A 17,723-nucleotide genomic window follows, 5' to 3' on the forward strand; every position below is an offset into this window, starting at 1 on the left:
GCGGTGACCAGAACTGCACATAGTACTCCAACAATGACGTAACTAAAGTTCCGTGCAAATCCAGCATGACCTCCCTCCTCTTATAATCTATGCCATAACCAACAAAAGGCAGTCTAAAGCAACCTTTATGCCTAAAGCTGAATTAATTGACCAAGATTTGCATTTAATAAACATTAATAGGAAATGTTTCCACTGCAGCAACTAATATTAATCTTTTCATTCCAAAAAGATTGCCTTAAGACTCACAGGGAGTAGGCAGGAAATTGATGCTGACATAATGCTCAGTCAGAGATCTGGTGCGAAATGGCCTTCTTCAGCAGTGTAACAATTCTGTGAGAAGATCAAGGATCAGAAGCTATTGGTAGATCAGTGCAGAAGGGAAATTATCTTTGCAAGTTGGAATTAGGCAATGTAAGAAAGTTCAATATTTGCAATTATGTGTCATTTTTGAGCTGGGAATTATTAATAGTGCCACTAGATGCGGAAAATGTGTTGGGCACACATTTACAGCTTAGGAGAGGTTTGAGGGAAGAGTATTCTTATTAATGACATGGATTGATGGGTAAACCACATTTCTTCATGGATTATATTATGATTTCAGTGCTGTTTCACTCCACAAGATTTGGTTCACCCTCAAACTGCAAGCTGGCCCAAACATTTACTTCACTGGAATGCAAATGCTAACTATCTAGTTCTGTATTTGGCACAGGGTAAAGAGGGCTATGCTGGGACCCCATGACTGGTTATCGCTGCCTGTATCCACAGGCCTTACCTGGCTGCTGGTGGAGGGCCTGGAGCCTGAGACCGCATACCAGTTCAGTGTGCTAGCACAGAACAAACTGGGCACTGGGCCCTTCAGTGAAGTCATCACTGTGAACACACTGGGTGAGTAAAGTTGTTTTCAGTGTAAGACTCTACTAATTCAGTTCTGGAATGTTTTAATTCTGTGTCAAGAAATTTTCTAAGATTTTTGTTCTATTCATAAATGCTCATAAACCTTTCAATACACGTTGATTTTAAGCCACCATGGATGGCCATATTGCCATTAATGTCTACTGTAACTGCTGGTGTTGGAACTTGGCATCCTGGCTCCTACAATATTGAAAACGAGGCAACCGCACATGCTGCAAATCTGAAACAATAACAGAAAGTGCTAGATTAAGTGCTAGAGAAACAGAGTTAACACTTTAGGTTGATGACCTCCAATCAACATTGTTCTGATGCCACCTCATTGACCTGAAATGCTGATTTCAGGTGATTAGCAAAAGAACCGGACCACACATAAGGAAAATTATTTTTGCTCAGTGAGTTGTTTGGGTCCAGGTTTGCAATGCCTGACAGGGTAATGGAGAGAGATACATCAATTTCTTTCAAAAGAAAAGAAAACTGCAGGGCTTCAAGAAAAGGACAGAGGAGTTGGGATTGTAAATTACTCCTATTGAGGTCAGGGACAAGCTTGATGGGCCAAGTGGCCTGCTGTTATGCAGTCTCTATTCTCGGACTATATCCCTGTGATAACCATAGAATAAAGGGGAAATTTGAAAATGATGTTTTCACACAGAGAATTATTCCAAATGAAATGCTTCACCAGAGGCGATTATTGATGCAGGCACGGTAACATTATTTAAGAGGGTTTGGAAAATAAGCAAAAGGAAATGGGGAAAGGGTCGGGAAATAGCAATTAGTACAGATACCAGCAGAGATACAAAGGCTGAATGGTTTTCTTCTGTTCTGTAAGTTCTATGATAAGTCTGTTTCTATTGTTTTTATTGAAAGATTAACTATTTCCAAGGCTCTAAGTCTGAATCATGTAAGAGCTGCTGACTGAAAATGAAAAATTAAAATGAATTTATCAAAGTAAATCTGCAAAATAATGAATATGTTAGTTAAAAAGCATAAGCTGGGATGGTTATTACTTTGACTAACACTAATAATAAAAAAGACCTTTGCATGAATGAAGAGTCCTTGCTCACGGATTACCTCTCAGAAAATTGTAGCACAGAAGATGAAGTAATTGAACTTACATTTAAGGTCAGTGAAGATGTCAGAAAACTGAGCGCTCACAATGATAAGGATATAATAATAAAGCTCAAGGTATGAGTACAGATAGTTCTGACTCAGCAGTTCAACTGTTGTTACAACTTTGTGCATTCAATTTGCAAACTCACCTTAATTGGCAACATGTGCCAATGGCCCCCATGGAAATAAATACATTATAATGTCCCTCCAAATTCTGTATTAATGTTAGTTTAGGATTGTATGTTTAATAGGGAATATCAACATGAGATTTCCCAGAATAATACACTTAACATTTAATAATATGAAGTGCATTGACGTAATGCTTATTAAGTAGGTTTTGCGATATTTTCTTAAATCGTAATTAAACCAAATACGTTATAAACAAGGCTTCAGGAAAGATTAAATGTTATAATTTCAACAAGAGCTTAATGTGTTCTCTCGTGGCCAGGAAATTATGTTAGGCTCGGTTCCGTTCGTCTGCTTGAGAAATTGAGTTTACCTTGTCGTTCTTTCCCAAAGCATTACACCATCTATCCCATTCCCCAAACCAAAAAAGTAAGTAGTGCACATTTAAAGTACATTGCTCTTTGCTGTGCTCACAAACTTAGTTTTTATCACAATGCTCTCAACTTATTTCAACAGCTTTCTGTACAAATTTAAAGACCTTGCAATTATAAATTCTACAGCATCTGTCACACATTAAGGATGTTCCAATGTGTTACACAGACAGTGAACATTTTTGAAATGGGGTGACAATTGTAATATATGAAATTCAGCAACCAACTTTTCCAAGGCAAAGTCCCACATAGCAAAAAGAAATATCTGACCAGACAATCTCCTTTAATGATGTTGCAAGAGAGATAAATATTGTCCAAGACTTCAGGTGGCTTCCTTTACTCATCTGCAAATAGTGCCATAGGATATTTAATATCCTCCTGAGAGAGCAGACATGCATTCAGTTTAATATCTGAAAGCTAGAATGTCCAGCAATGCAGCCTGCATTACATGGTCAAGTCATAAATTAACCCCATAATTTTCTGAGTCTGAGAGTTAAGTGATACCAGTGAGCCAAGTGAAACTAAATATCTGAGGATTCTCTGTCAGTTACTATGCAGAGTTTTGTTCTGTGTTTGCACAGACTTTAGAAAAGCTTGCTATAACCCAGGAAATAAAAGATTCCTCCATTACTACTGTGTTTCGACTTAGAAGAGTCACTTTGGCAGTTCTCCATGCATGACACTAGAATACAGTTTTCTCGAACAAATAGCCATGAGGTTCAGTTTTAGGACTGTCACCCAACTGGCTGCTACCAGAAACTAGAACTCTTACAATAGCAGGAGCTGGAGATCTGGGGGAAATAAAGAATGTGTTAGAAAGACTCAAGAAGTTGGACAGCATTTGTGCTGAGAGAAAGTTTCATGTCAATGTTTTTCAGCTGGAATGCCTAGTCATTTTCAGCATAATGGCCAGTATCAAGGCTCACTACAGAATGACACATTATTGAGCATATTGAGAAAATTATCATGCCTCATAATTTGCACTGCACTTGAATTGACCTATGGTGAAAATCACCATAGCCCTATAGGACTGTTCTCTCATTAGTTAGAGACATGACTGGTGGTAAGTTTGACCTGAGGTGAGGGGTGGGTTTGAACTTTTACGGTGACCCCATCTGGCATAGGAACTGAACCCATGTTTTTGACATTGTTGCATATTGTTTTCCAGTCAACTAACCTCAACAAGAGTCCCAGGTATCTCATGACACTGACAATAGATTTGCTTTTGTGCTTCCTGCTGTGAACAATTTGGAAGAAGGGAGCAGAAAGATCAGACTAGCAGCCCAAAGTTTAACCAACAATGTTCCAAAAAAAAATATATGTTAAAAACTATTGGGTAAATCTTTCCCTTCACTATGACTCTATGATTATCTAGGTGGTAATCTAGCAGTGTGGGTTACCCATTGGTTCCAGAATGTATTCACTTTTCTTTCAGTTAGAAAGTGATTAATTTGTATGGAATGATGTTATAATTAGAGCATTGAAAGAGGCCAGTCAATCCATCGTGTCTATCTGGCCATTTGATGGAATAAATTCATCTAGTTACACTCTCCCACCTTTACCCAGAGCCCAGCAAATCTTTTCTTTTCAGAAAATCATCTACTTCCCTTTTGAATGATGTTATTGACCCAGCCCCAACTATATTCTCAATCAGTTCATTCCAGGTCCTAAACATTCACTGCATTACATGATTTTTTCCTCATGTCTCCATTCTTTCTTTTGCCAATTACCTTAAATTCATGGCCTTCTTCATACTTCCACCACTGGGAACAGTTTCCCCTCTCTCCTATGTCCAATCATCTCATGATTTTGAATCTCTTTCAAACTCTCTCTCAAATGAAAATGGCCAATTAAATGCTAGTCTAATCAATTATGCCCATATCCTGTAAACAAATAATAATGTAACAACAACATAAAGACAAATTCAGTTAGATTGGGGAAACGGACTGAGGATTCTGATCAGAGCTGATTCTTTGCAATCCACGTGACTCAGAACTCTATTTCATTATAGATTTAAAGCACTAAAATCTTGAGAGATCTGCTAGATTTTGTAATTCTCATTTTCATTTGAAAGCTTTTGTGAAAGGAAAGTCATTTACCGCTTCTCAAGCTGTGAAAAGCATTTTTAAAATGAAATTAAAGTCAAGAATACAATTGTAAACACAACAGCCATCAAACACCAGTGTGAGGAGAAAAATAATTAATTTGAACATTCATAGTCAGTTACCAGTAAATGTTGTTGAATCATCACCGATTTAATTCCCAACTTCCAATGACAATGACTCTGTATGAATAGAGACCAATGAAGAATAGAGAGGCAAATATATGATTGAAATATGTGAAACACGATGAATTTCTAAGTGGTGAAATTACTAATGTAAGATGTTAGGGGATACGTACTGACCATCAGCTGCGGGAGGTGCTTCATGATGTTTACAACAGAAGGTTTTACAATTGTAATTGTTTTTGCAGCGTTTCCTGTTACAACCCGAGAACCACCGGTGCTGCTTTCTCCACCAAGGTGCCTAACAGCCAATCGAACACACCAAGGAGTGTTACTGTCTTGGCTCTCACCGGCCAACCACAGCTATCCTATCGATCATTATATCATGGAATTCCGTCTGGGAGAAAGGTGGGAGATTCTAGATGAAGCAATACCAGGGACTGAAACTGAACTGTTAACCAAGGAGTTATCTCTGGTAAGTCATTGCAACCCTGCTTCCAAAATGATCCTGATGGTATTCCTAGTTAATAGATGATTGGAGTGAAAATTTTGATTATTTTAAAATTAAGAAGACAGCCTCATAAGTTAATATTACCCGCAATCGTTCTACAATTATTTTCATTTAACAAGCAAAGCTGGACATACGTGTTTGTTGCTACATGCAACCAGTTAATGTGTTAGAATCAGTGCAGAAATTTAGCCTGTTGTAATTTTAGCCTCCTTGGGTTGTCTCTGAGCTCAAAGAAGATAGACCAGTGTATGGAGAACCAGAGAGACAGTGGAATAGGCCTAGTTTCTGTAGTAATGTGCAATTGACACTCTTGGGAGTCAACAACCTCAAACCTTGTTGAGTTTAACAACCTGCAAGAATACTTAGAAAAGATATTTACTTTGAGCCCCACTCACCCAGACCTAGTCCTATGTGATCTGAGATCACAATAAGATAGCTTCTTTCTCATATGCTGAGTACTGTAGCAAGAGCGAAACTACAATTCATTAGAACCCAGAAAAATGCTGCTCTCCCCTTCATGACCTCACAAAAATAATCAGAAATTGACCTGTCAGCTCCTCTTTGTCTTGATTGGCAACTGATGTTTGGCAGATCATCTACCCTGTCTTCTCTTAATATGATAAACAGGATATTATGCACACCATTTTCAAAGATTCACCCACCTGACAGAGGTGAGCATCCCAGATAGTTAATCTGAAGAAAGATTGGCGCACCCCCAGCAATTCCAGTAAGAGGTCAGTCATTCTTTATCATGTGCAGAGAGACTACCATGCTTGTTTCTATGCAGAAAGGTCTCAGATTCTATCTCTGTGAGTCTACCAGGAATAATCTGCTGAAAATGTGGAAGTAAAATTGTCCAGTTGAGCGGGTCTTGCATCCACTTGCAGACTGACCACATTTCCATATTGACACATGACAAAGTCTAATGTGCCTGAAGCACCATGTGCAATTCAGAACCAGAGTGGAACATGAGAACTGCTTGACAATAGTAGACCAAGGTAGATAAGCAGGAGGCTGGAAGAACACAACAAGCCAGGCAACATCAGGAGGTGGAGAAGTCAATGTTTTGGGTGTAGCCCTTCTTCTGAAGAAGGACTGAAGAAGGGTTACACCTGAAACATTGACTTCTCCGCCTCCTGATGCTGCCTGGTTTGGTGTGTTCTTCCAGCCTTCTGCTTGTCTACCGTGGATTCCAGCATCTGCAGTGTCTTTTTTGTCTTTAACCAATAATAGACCAATGTCCACTTAATTTGTCGTCAAGCAACCTGATAAACATTTAATATAATGATAGTGGAGTAATAGACTAATCCTAGCATTAATCTTCAAAGAGGTCAAGGCTATGCGCAGTATCTTGGACTAACAAAAAATAAATATTTGTTACAAACCAGAATTTGTTTCATCTTCATTGGTTAGATAGTAATCCAGAGAACATTTAGTCCTCAAGTGCATTTTACCATTAAGCTCATGGCTAATCTGTAATGTTTGCCCAATGATACATTTATTTGACTATCAACTACCAATCTCAGATTTAAAAGTAACAACTGATCTTTGAGGATTACAGTTCCAAACTTCCACCCCGATTGTATTTGAAATTGTTTTATGATTTTGTTCCTGAAAGATCTGTAATTTTTAGGCTATACCCTGAGTCTACGATGCCCCAACCAGTGGAAGAGTTTGCCTCTATCTACGTTATTTGTCTTCCATAATATCTTAACCATTGTGATCAAGTCACCCCTTTGCTTTCTTAAATCCAGGGAATGTAAACCTAGTTTGCATAACCTTGCCTTGTAATGTAATCTTTGTAGTCCAGGTATCATTTTGGTAAAGCTAAGATGCATTCCATCTAAGGCCAATGTTCCGTTCCTATGGTGTGGTGCCCAGAACTTGTCTCACTGTGGACTAACTGGGGTTTTGAAGAACTGAAACATGATTTCTCTTGTATTCTCATTCTCAACAAATCAAAGTCAGCATTCTGTAGATCTTCTCAATTATTTTTTTTCTGCCTGATGATGCCATTTTAATAATGTTTGCACCTAAATCCCCCGAGTCCCTTTGGAGCTTCACTATTTCAGTATTTCACCATTTAGGAAGAACATTGTTTCATCTTACCATTTCAAAGTGATGATCTTATTTTGCTTACTCTGAAATCTATTTACTTAATTTATTAATATCCCTTGTAATGTTATGCTTTCATCTACACTGCTTAAAATGTCATCTATTATTGTGTTATTGTCATTTGTGGTTAAATGCTTTAATTATCTAAGATGTGGAGGTGCCGGGGTTGGACTGGGGTGGACAAAGTTAAAAATCACACAATACCAGGTTAGAGTCCAACAGGTTCATTTGGAAGCACAAGCTTTCGGAGCAGTTACATGAGGTAGCTGTATCAGTGTGATTTTTATTTCATTATCTAAGTTATTAATAAATTTCATGAATATTTGAGGGTCTGACCCAGAGGTTTGTGGGACACAGCTAATCACATCTTGCCAGTTAGAATTACTTGCTATTATCCCTGCTGTGTCTTGAAAAGAATGACTGTTTTCAGCTGATTTCCTAAACAGGTCAATGATTTATCTTAACGTCATGATCTTAACTTTAGTTAACAGTCTCTCCTCAGGGACTTAATCAATTGCCTCCTTGAATTCCAAGTTAGATAATATTCTTAGACATTCCCTATTAGGTGCTTTAGTCACCACTTCAAAAGTATTCAGACACTTTGTCAGGCATGGTTAACCGATTATGTTGAAGTTGTTCAGTCACTTTCTTAATTACAGATTATAGGAATTTTCTCACGCCACATGGGAATTGATTTAAAACTACCTCACTTCCTCTCTCTTAACTAGCAGAATAGTTTGCACAATTTTCAAATTGAAAGGAATTTGAACAAACTTTGAAGAATTATAGTTATACCTTCTGCAATATCCTCACATCCTTTAAAGTGTTCGAATGCAAACTCTCCGCTTCCAGGAACTTTTCACTTTCTACTGCCATTGCTTCCTTCTTTGCTGGTATTTTGCTTAATTAACATTGGTAAGGACCATTCCTTTAATTCAAACTTGGTCTTCGAGGGATGTCCAGTATCCTAACATTTATTATAAGTGCTGCCTGAACATAGTTGTCCAGGCTGTCTGCCATCTCCTTATTTTCATTGACAATAAGACTGTTATCATTTTTCAAGAGGCTCACAATGCTCCTAATCACCGTTATTTTTCTGAATATAATTGTAAAACTTTTATGTTGATCTTGCAATGTCTTACAAGTTTAATTTCCTCCACTCTTACAGTTTTGTCATGCTGCACTGTTCCTTTCATCTTTCCCATTCAATTAGATCTGTGCTACTTTATACATGTCTGAATGCATTTTAGTGCGTTGCAAATAACAAAAATGAAGTGCTAATTTTTTTTTTTCTTTCTATCAGGACTCCTGGTATGAATTTCGTGTAATGGCTGTCATGCAGGACCTGATCAGTGAGCCAAGTAATGTAGTCGGGGTTTCTAGTTCAGGTGAGATGCATTTACCTTCTCTATGGTGGAAACTCTGTTGGCCTAAGTGTTATTCGAAATTGTGCAAATGTAAGGCCAGTAAATTCATTGTTGCTTGTTGTTTGCATGTTTTCTGATTTTGTAGATATCTTTCCACCACCTGAAGTGCCCGAGGAAGGCCTGGCCCGTCCAGTTGTGGCTGGGATTGTCGCCACTATCTGCTTCTTAGCGGCAGCTATTTTATTCAGTACCTTGGCTGCTTGCTTTGTTAACAGGCAGCGGAAGCGGAAGAATAAGAGAAAGAGGGGTAAGTAGGAGCTGCCTTATAAAATGACTCTTATTTGGAGAAATACAAAAGTCACACACAAAGGAAAGATACTCTGGAAACCATAATTTAAATGAAATCTGTACAGATCACTGGTGATGCTGAAACACTGGTGTGCAGTACGAGTGCAGAGAGGGAAAAACCAATGTCCACAACGTACTTGCAAGGACCCCCAATCCAATCTAAGCATGAGAACGTTATCTTCATCCGCTATCTGCTCCACCATGGCCCCATTGGAAAATTGAACTGCATTGTATCTAAGCCTCGCCTCAGTCAGGGGATCGTGAACCAGAGCCATTAGCCATGGTCGCAGAGGGTAGCCCTTGTCTCCCGTAACTATCATTGTAAGGCATTTGGCCCTTGAAGTAAAGCAGAACAGGACAGTTTTCAAGGATGTAGACATCTTGGCAGCTCTCAGAATACCTGGCACAGACCTCCTACCATGTGGTACCCATGATCACAATGACTTGCACATTGTCGGAATAGAACCTTGTCTATTGATGATTATGACATGGATGTCTCAATGCAGTGTGTGTTTAGTATATCATGTCTTCAACCTACAGAAACCATTTAGGTTGCCAATGCTTATTGCCCAGGCTGCAGCACTGATCTCATCCTGGGAAAATAAGACAAAGCAGAATGCACTGGTAACAGCCATAGTGTATTTTTGGATTAAAGATTGAGAGGTTCCACACAGGTACCCAGGTGGCCTTTTGGAAGAAGTTAGTTGCATAAATGTTTAGAGCTGTTGTCACCTTGATAGGCAACTATTCCTTCATGTCACAGGTTCTACAGCTTAAATAGGTCTGTGACACTGTGAGGGACATCTGCATTGGCACTGGCCCTACGCATATGCAAGAAATAACTTTGTGAATGATAAGCACTGGTCCTCCTATGCATTAACCTCTTCATGTGGAGACTATTCAGCATCTGCTGGAGGTTGCTACTCAGCCTGGACTTGTGGAACATCTGTTCTTTCTCCATTTCTCTGCACTTTGGTTTAGCAGAGCAACAGAGAGTATAACCCCAGCTGTAGCTAGATCCATTAGTCACACTACCAAGGAACATGTGTGGGATATATCAGAAACAGAACAGGTCATAGTGATATGAACAGTCAGCATTCTTATCATGCAAAAACGACAAGTTAGCATAGACCTCTATACAGTGAGACAAAGAGCACTCTGACAAGGACGCTCATATAATTTGGCCTCGGGATCTTATACTGATGAATGGAGCACAAGCCACAATGCAGAAATAGAGTTGGAGATTCTAAGTGCTGTATGAACACTGATACCTTATCCTCCCGTCCCAAATCACCGTAGGAAGTCAGCATGGCATCTCAGAATATTTACCAAATACTTACTGTTCAAGGTAAGGGGAGATCAGTTCCACACCCATGTGGGGCCTCTGGGATTTTTCACACCATTTGGGGATTTTGGTACACAACAGTCATTTCTATGGTCACCAGTTATTACTTCTGTTTCACAGAGATGACCATGATCGATCTGCAATAATCAATAAAATCAATATCACTTGTGAAAATGATTTGCATCCTTCACAGTTGGATACTGCTTGCATTTCACATGCATGATGCCATGATTTTTGCTAACTCCAAGCTGTATTGTGAAAGTGTCTGATTAATGCAATTGCCCTGTGAAGGGCCTCGTGTCACTTACAAATAGAGACCACACACTGAGATCGAAAAAATACTTGCTCTGCTCATTCTGGATGTGGTCACAGCCATTTTCCATTTCCATTGTGCATTTAGGAGTCACATGAGTATGGAATGCAACGCAGGTTGCAGTTGGTACAGTGAGTCACAGGTTCAGGCTGGTAATTAAGGGACCCCACCTTGCATCAGATCTCCATGTCCCTTTTGCTTTAGAGTATGCTGTTAGACCCATCAATACTGAGGTATCAAACATTCAAACACGCCACTTTGACTTCCGATTTCATCTCCCAACCAGACATCATGATGGGAAAGGAAGTTTCCAGCTCTATTGTTTAGTCAGGCTAGTCATTGTGTTGCACTGTTCCCTCCATCAAGTCTAGTGTGGTTATAACCATTGATAATCTCTTCCTCTTACAGTATCCAATGGCCTCTAGTACAGTATTATCTCCCACACTGTGTTGTGCTCTCCCCCATCACGATTATTGTCACCTCTGTGTCCCAGCATGCAGCCTCCAATTTGCAGAATTGATTTCTCCAATTTCTCCACAATGGCAGTCGCCCCAGATAAGCCCCTTTGCCTTTCATTGTGCTGAACCTCAGGACTGACCATGGCCTACCAGCTTGACCAATTTGGACAGACCACCTCAACTGATGCATGTCCAAACCCCTGACTGATAACTGTGCAGATCCCCAGCTGATTTATCACAACCCCTTGGACTGGTTGCTCTGCACCAGCAGAACTGACTATGGCCCATTCCCGGAACATGAAACCCCTGAGCTGGACTGCCCAAGCAGCTGACAGGCAGGTTTCTAAGCCCCTGGACTATCAGACACTGCCTTGATCCCCTGACTGTAGGACATCTCCCGTGACTTGACCGAGGAATTATAATTTGAGACATGGCCATTTAGTCATGCAGTGTGTTTGCCATGGTGGAGACGTGACATTGTAGCACAGTGCTGTTCAGTAGCATGACCACTGCTTGGCTGATCACTGCTGATAACCATGACAAACTGCATGGCCTACTGTCCGCACTAAAACTCAATACGTGACAGAAATATTGTGAGCATTTAGGATCTGGCTAAGAGGGCACAGCACAAAAAGACAATGGAGGACAGAGCGTGCAAATAGGTACAACATAAATGAGCATTAATCAAGCCAGCAAGGATCCTTGCTCCCTGCTATTATCTATGTGATGGCTACCTGTCCCTGGGAACATTCCAATTAATTCTCCTCATGTCGTCCACAGTGCAGTATTGAAGTGCACAACTGTATTGTATGTGCCATAAGAGTGTGATGAAGCTAGTACATGTCAAATGCAAAGTCTGTGAACATAGGGGCAGCATGAGGTCACTCCTCATGGACCGTTCTTTGAGGTGCTGGACCAAATGGTAAGCTGGAGTTGACAGGAAACTGCTCCAACTTTCATGTCGAGAATTGCCTCCATTCAGTTTCTGTCCTGTGGGTGGGAGAATGGAAACTGCATATAAAGGGGACAAGATTAGCTGATAATTAGATGCTCAAGCAAATAGACCTCTAGCTCTGTGTTAGTGAGAATCTCATCTCACCATGCAAGACTAGGACTCTCTTGTTCTCAACTTCGAGAAGATCCTCACCACTGACTTCACCTGATTCCCCAGTTTCTCACCAATGCCCATGTCATTCAGTGTCTGGGAAGATTCCATCGTATAAATGCATTTGTAGATGCTCAGCTTTACTGTATTTTCTTCAAAACATGAACCATACTTAATAAAGTGGACTGCTGAGTAATGGTGTAAATTGCAAATAAATTGTAGCTCACATTTCAATCACAATCCATTCAGTTCGTATCGAACAAAAAGTAAAAATATTTATTTTCGGTTAGACCTTGACATATTTAACATGTTATTTATGAACTAAAGGTTCCTTTTTAACAAAGAATTTTGTATACCTGACCTTTGTAAATGGAAGGCTCTTACTATCTAGGAAATTAACCACTTGTTCACAGATGCAGAGTCGAGAGTGTGGTGCTGGAAAAGCATAACAGGTCAGGCAGTATCCAAGCAGTAGGAGCATTGACATTTCGGGCATAAGCCCTTCATTAGGAATGAAGCTTGTGGGTCAGGGCTCAGAGATAAGTGGGAGGGCGGTGGTGTTTGGTGGGATTGCTAGGAAAGTGATAGCTGGATGAAGGTGAGGGGGAAGGTGATAGGTCAGAGGGGGCAGATGATGGACGGTCCGGAGGCCGGTGCCAAGTTGGAAGCTTGGGACTGGGATAATGTGGGGGGAGGGGAAATGAGGAAGCTGTTGAAATCCACATTTATCCCGTGTGGTTGCAGGATCCCAAGGAGGAATATGAGGCGTTCCTCCTCCAGGCGTCAGGTGGTAACAGTTTGGCGGTGGAGGAGGCCCAGGACCTGCATCACCTTGACGGAGTGGGAGGGGGAGTTGAAGTGTTTAGCTATGGGGTTTGGCACTGCCTTGTGCTCCCATGAGGAGGTTGAACAGTTCATCAACTTTACCAACATCTTCCACCCCGACCTCAAATTCACCTGGACCATCTCGGCAACCTCCCTCCCTTCCTGGACCTCTCCATCACCATCTCCGGCAACTAAATAACAACAGACATATACTACAAGCCTACAGATTCCTACAGCTACCTAGACAACACCTCCTCCCGCTCAATCTCCGATAAAATGTCATCCCTTATTCCCAATTCCTCCGCCTCTGCCACATCTGTTCTCAGGATGACCAATTCCACCCTACAAAGTCCCAGATGGCCTCCTTTTTCCACGATCACAACTTCCTTTCCCATGTGGTTGACAATGTCCTCCAGCGTATCTCCTCCACTTTACACACCACTGCCCTTGAACCCCACCCCTCCCAACGCAACAACAGAAGCCCCCTGGTCCTCACCTTCCTCCCCACCAACCTCCGCATACAAAACATCATCCTTCGCCACTTCCGCCACCTCCAAATGGACCCCACCACCAGAGATATATTTCCCTCCCCACTCCTATCAGCGTCTGAAAAGACCATTCCCTCCGCGACTCCCTCATCAGGTCCACATCCCCCACCAACCACCACAGGAAGTGCAAAACCTGCACCCACACCACTCCCCTCACCTCCATCCAAGGCCCCAAGGGATCCTTCCACCTCTGTCAGAAATTCACCTGTGCCTCTACCAATGTCATCTACTGCATCTATTGCACCTGGTGTGGTCTCCTGTACATTGGGGAGACAGGACACCTTCTTGCGGGTCATTTCAGAGAACATCTGTGGGATATCCGCACCCACCAACCCCACCACCCCATAGCTGAACCCTTCAACTCCCACTCCCACTCCCACTCAGTCAAGGACATGCAGGTCCTGGGCCTCCTCCACTGCCAAACCTTAACCACCTGATGCCTGGAGGAGGAATGCCTCAACCCTGCAATCACACGGGATAAATGTCGATTTCAACAGCTTCCTCATTTCCCCTCTCCCCACATTATCCCAGTCCCAAGCCTCGGTACCACCCTCCGGACCCATCCATCACTGCCCCCTATAATCTATCACCTTCTCCCTCACCTTCATCCACCTATCACTTTCCCAGTTACCTCCCCCCAACCCCAACCCCAACCCCCTCCCATTTATCTCTCAGCCCCGAACCACAAGCCTCATTCCTAATGAAGGGCTTATGCCCGAAACGCTGATTCTCCTGCTCCTCGAATGCTGCCTGACCAGTTGTGCTTTTCCAGCACCACACTCTCGACTCTGATCTCCAGCATCTGCAGTTCTCAATTTCTCCGACTCCATTCACAGATGCAGCCTTTATCCTACTCTTGCAGCCTTTATCCTACTCTTGTCCTACAAGTTGACAACCTGCTCTGTATCACCACAATGGAAATAAAAGCTTCAGTGGATGTAATATAGAATGATGGTACATTGGCACCCAAATGTTCACTACCACACAAGGTCAGGATCTACCTATTGACCTACCATGTGGTTTTCTTTAGTTTTGCACTGAAGTATGATGATTTGCATATCTAAACCATGGTCACATCTTTTGTACAAATCATCTTTTTATAATGCTAAAAGGTTTTACTGCATTCTGGCTCTTTAATGTGCAATGCTTGTTCTCCTCCAGATCCTCCGCTGTCTATAACACACTGCCGAAAGAGTGTGGAATCACCGTAAGTAGCCAACCCCTTTTTATAGTTCTGTCCATGCTTATTCACATGTAATAAATTGAGGTGGTTGATTTGATTCATTTTCTCTGAGATGATAGCCAGACTCTGACATTAAACCCATGTCAAGCTAACAACAGCCTTTGATGTACAACTAGTAAAAGGGTGTAATGAAATGGTCATTCCATAATGATACCTCTGATTGTGCCGGTTGCAAGAGAACTGAAGTCTGGCTGCTTTAGCTATATTAATCCTTAGATCCTATTAAATTTTACAAAACAGGGAATAAGCCCCTGTATAATTTACAGTCTTCCTGCAGGATACTGAAGGTTTTGATCTTAATGTTTTTAAAAAATACTACAGTAATTTAGTTATGTTACCATGTTAGTTAGTTTGGTACAAATCAATATGCAACAGAAGAGAGCCATTAATTCAACACTGAATGGCTCCACTATCCTCTTGCCAACTCATGCATTAGTTGCCAGTATTAATCAAACTATTAACACCCTACTATTCTAAATGCTATTGTTATGGATTTGTTACTTAACTGATGAGAAAACAGTTTCCAAATGAAGGCTAAAAGTGTTGTGGAATTTATTAGAACTATCACAACTTTATAACTGATGTCTCGCTAAATTCATAGACAAAATCACTGTTAATAATGAATAATGTTAGTTACGGCAGCAACAGCGATAAATTAATGGGTTACTTCACTGGACAATGACAAATTTATAAACGTGAAAATATACAGGATTACTGTTCCCTCTGATTTTGGTCTCTCAGATCTTCCTCAGGAAAGGTGAGTCCTGAAAGCATCAGAACACTGCGAGCTCCATCAGACTCCTCTGAAGATGCCCAAGCCATACATGCCAAGATGATGAGTCCTGGCAGAGAAAGGGAAATGTCCCTGTACAAAAAGACAAAGCGAGCAATAACCAGCAGGAAATACAGTGTCTCCAAGCATGAGGCTGAGGCTGATGTATCTACACCCATCGAACTTATCAGCAGAGGCCCTGATGGACGCTTCATCATGGATCCCACAGAGATGGAGACATCATTGAAGACGAGGAGGATTGAGGGCTTTCCTTTTGCAGAAGAGACTGACACCTACCCTGAGTTCCGGCAATCGGACGAAGAAAACAATGAGACTCTAACTCCAACTGCCATAATGGGCTTGAAGTCTCAGCTCTCCCCTCTCTCATCAAGTCAAGAGTCATACTTACAGCCACCAGCATATAGCCCATCATTCCAGAAAACAGACGAAAGCATGGGAGGCTTAGATGCAAGGCTGCAGGCCACCGGTCAGATCAGGCGACCTGCTAAAGGTTACCCTCCAAGCCAGTTTTATGGTTATCTCAGCAGTAGCTCTGCAGACCAAGACAGTCAGCCATTTTACATGCCAGATATCAGTCCCCTTAGTTCAGTGATGTCTTCACCTCTATTACTTACTGAAGGACCCTTTGGTCACCCCACCCTCCCTGCAGATCAAGGAGATACTGAAATACAGCACTTGGTTGCTTCCAGTAGCACTCTGCCTTTGACTCACACGCCAACTACTATGCGGTCTCCTGAACCATGGAGAAGGAAGGAATTGTCAATCAGCAGCATTGAAAGCTCTCCAGTTATCTTTTCACACCAACAAGATACACCTGAGAGTACACTGCCAAAGGCTGGTCTTCCAAGGGGTGGCCCCCCTTCCTCACTCCAGGTCCCAGCACCATACCACAGTGTGCTGCAACTGGAGGCACCAAAGAGTCGGACTGGCAAACCTCCCAGCAAAACAAGCGGATCAGTCTCCCTCTCTCAAAAACATCCACATCAACCTATGCAACAGAGTCATGGGCAGCTAAAGCATACCAGCCATGGTATAAGTGCACCTACATTGCCTTACACTGAATCAGCCAAACAGGCTGGTCCTAGTGGCACAAGCACATTCAGCCTGGACACCAGGTGGTACGAACCTAGACCCAGGCCCAGACCCAGCCCTAGACAAGGCAGAAGGACTGAGGCCAGTTTACACCAGGTGGTTCTACAGCCTTCCCGGCTCTCCCCTTTGACTCAGAGTCCTATGAGTTCCCATCATGCCTCCCCAGAGATTTCATCCCGTCCACGGCCTCGGCCCAGTTTGCAGCCCTCCCGTGGCATCTTTCCTGCAGGTATCTCTATGGAGATGTCTGAAATTACCCTGCAGCCTCCTGCTGTTGTTAGCTTATCCAGAAGGTCCTCTCCGTCCTCCTCACCAGCACAAAGCAGCACTGCTGGCCAGGGCAGCAGACGAGGAAGCCCCAGTTATAGACCTCACATGGCACTGACACCTTCTACAGGCAGCTACACAGGATCACCTTCTCCTGCAGCAGAACGCAGCGAGTTTTATAGTCAGATCCCTAGCCAAAGGAGGAGAGGTGAAGAAATTCCTCCTTTTGAACACCCACCTTCACACTTATCTACTTCAGGGTAGGTATTTTTTTAAGAAAAAAAGAATGTTGAACCAGATGAGTTGGAAAGCAATTTTGATTTCTTCCCTATGTCTAAGTATTGTTGAGTTATAATGGAATTCCTGTGTTCTAAGATAGGCAACTACTTTATCTTTACTGTACATAGTCCTTTTTTGAATTATCCACCATTTAGTTAGCATCTATTTGCATTCAGTTGAGCAAATTTGCTGGTGTCAGAAATTGAATCCAGCTCATCCAGTTTTCAAATAGTGTTTTTGCTTTCCCAGAATTGTGCTGAAATTGTGTATTAATATTGTGATTGTAATGAAGTTTGCTAGACAGGGAATTCCAA

The 17,723-nt window shown here is 41.8% G+C and overlaps 1 protein-coding gene across 6 annotated transcripts in view; it reads left to right on the forward strand.

Annotated features, from left to right (window-relative positions):
- The window catches only part of igsf9bb (immunoglobulin superfamily, member 9Bb), a 648,281-nt gene that overhangs the window by 592,185 nt on the left and 38,373 nt on the right, over positions 1-17,723 (forward strand). For all 6 annotated transcript variants that reach the window (XR_006309378.1, XR_006309379.1, XM_043676763.1 and 3 more), the window contains exons 13-18: positions 710-885; positions 5,049-5,275; positions 8,730-8,814; positions 8,939-9,100; positions 14,897-14,942; positions 15,720-17,390. Coding sequence is in view for 4 of the 6 variants with exons in the window: in XM_043676763.1 (XP_043532698.1) it covers positions 710-885; positions 5,049-5,275; positions 8,730-8,814; positions 8,939-9,100; positions 14,897-14,942; positions 15,720-17,390 (2,367 nt within the window). In the remaining 2 variants the exon portion in view is untranslated. The remainder of the gene's footprint in view (positions 1-709; positions 886-5,048; positions 5,276-8,729; positions 8,815-8,938; positions 9,101-14,896; positions 14,943-15,719; positions 17,391-17,723) is intronic.

Source organism: Chiloscyllium plagiosum, chromosome 35 (assembly GCF_004010195.1).
Source record: "Chiloscyllium plagiosum isolate BGI_BamShark_2017 chromosome 35, ASM401019v2, whole genome shotgun sequence".
Taxonomy (NCBI): domain Eukaryota; kingdom Metazoa; phylum Chordata; class Chondrichthyes; order Orectolobiformes; family Hemiscylliidae; genus Chiloscyllium; species Chiloscyllium plagiosum.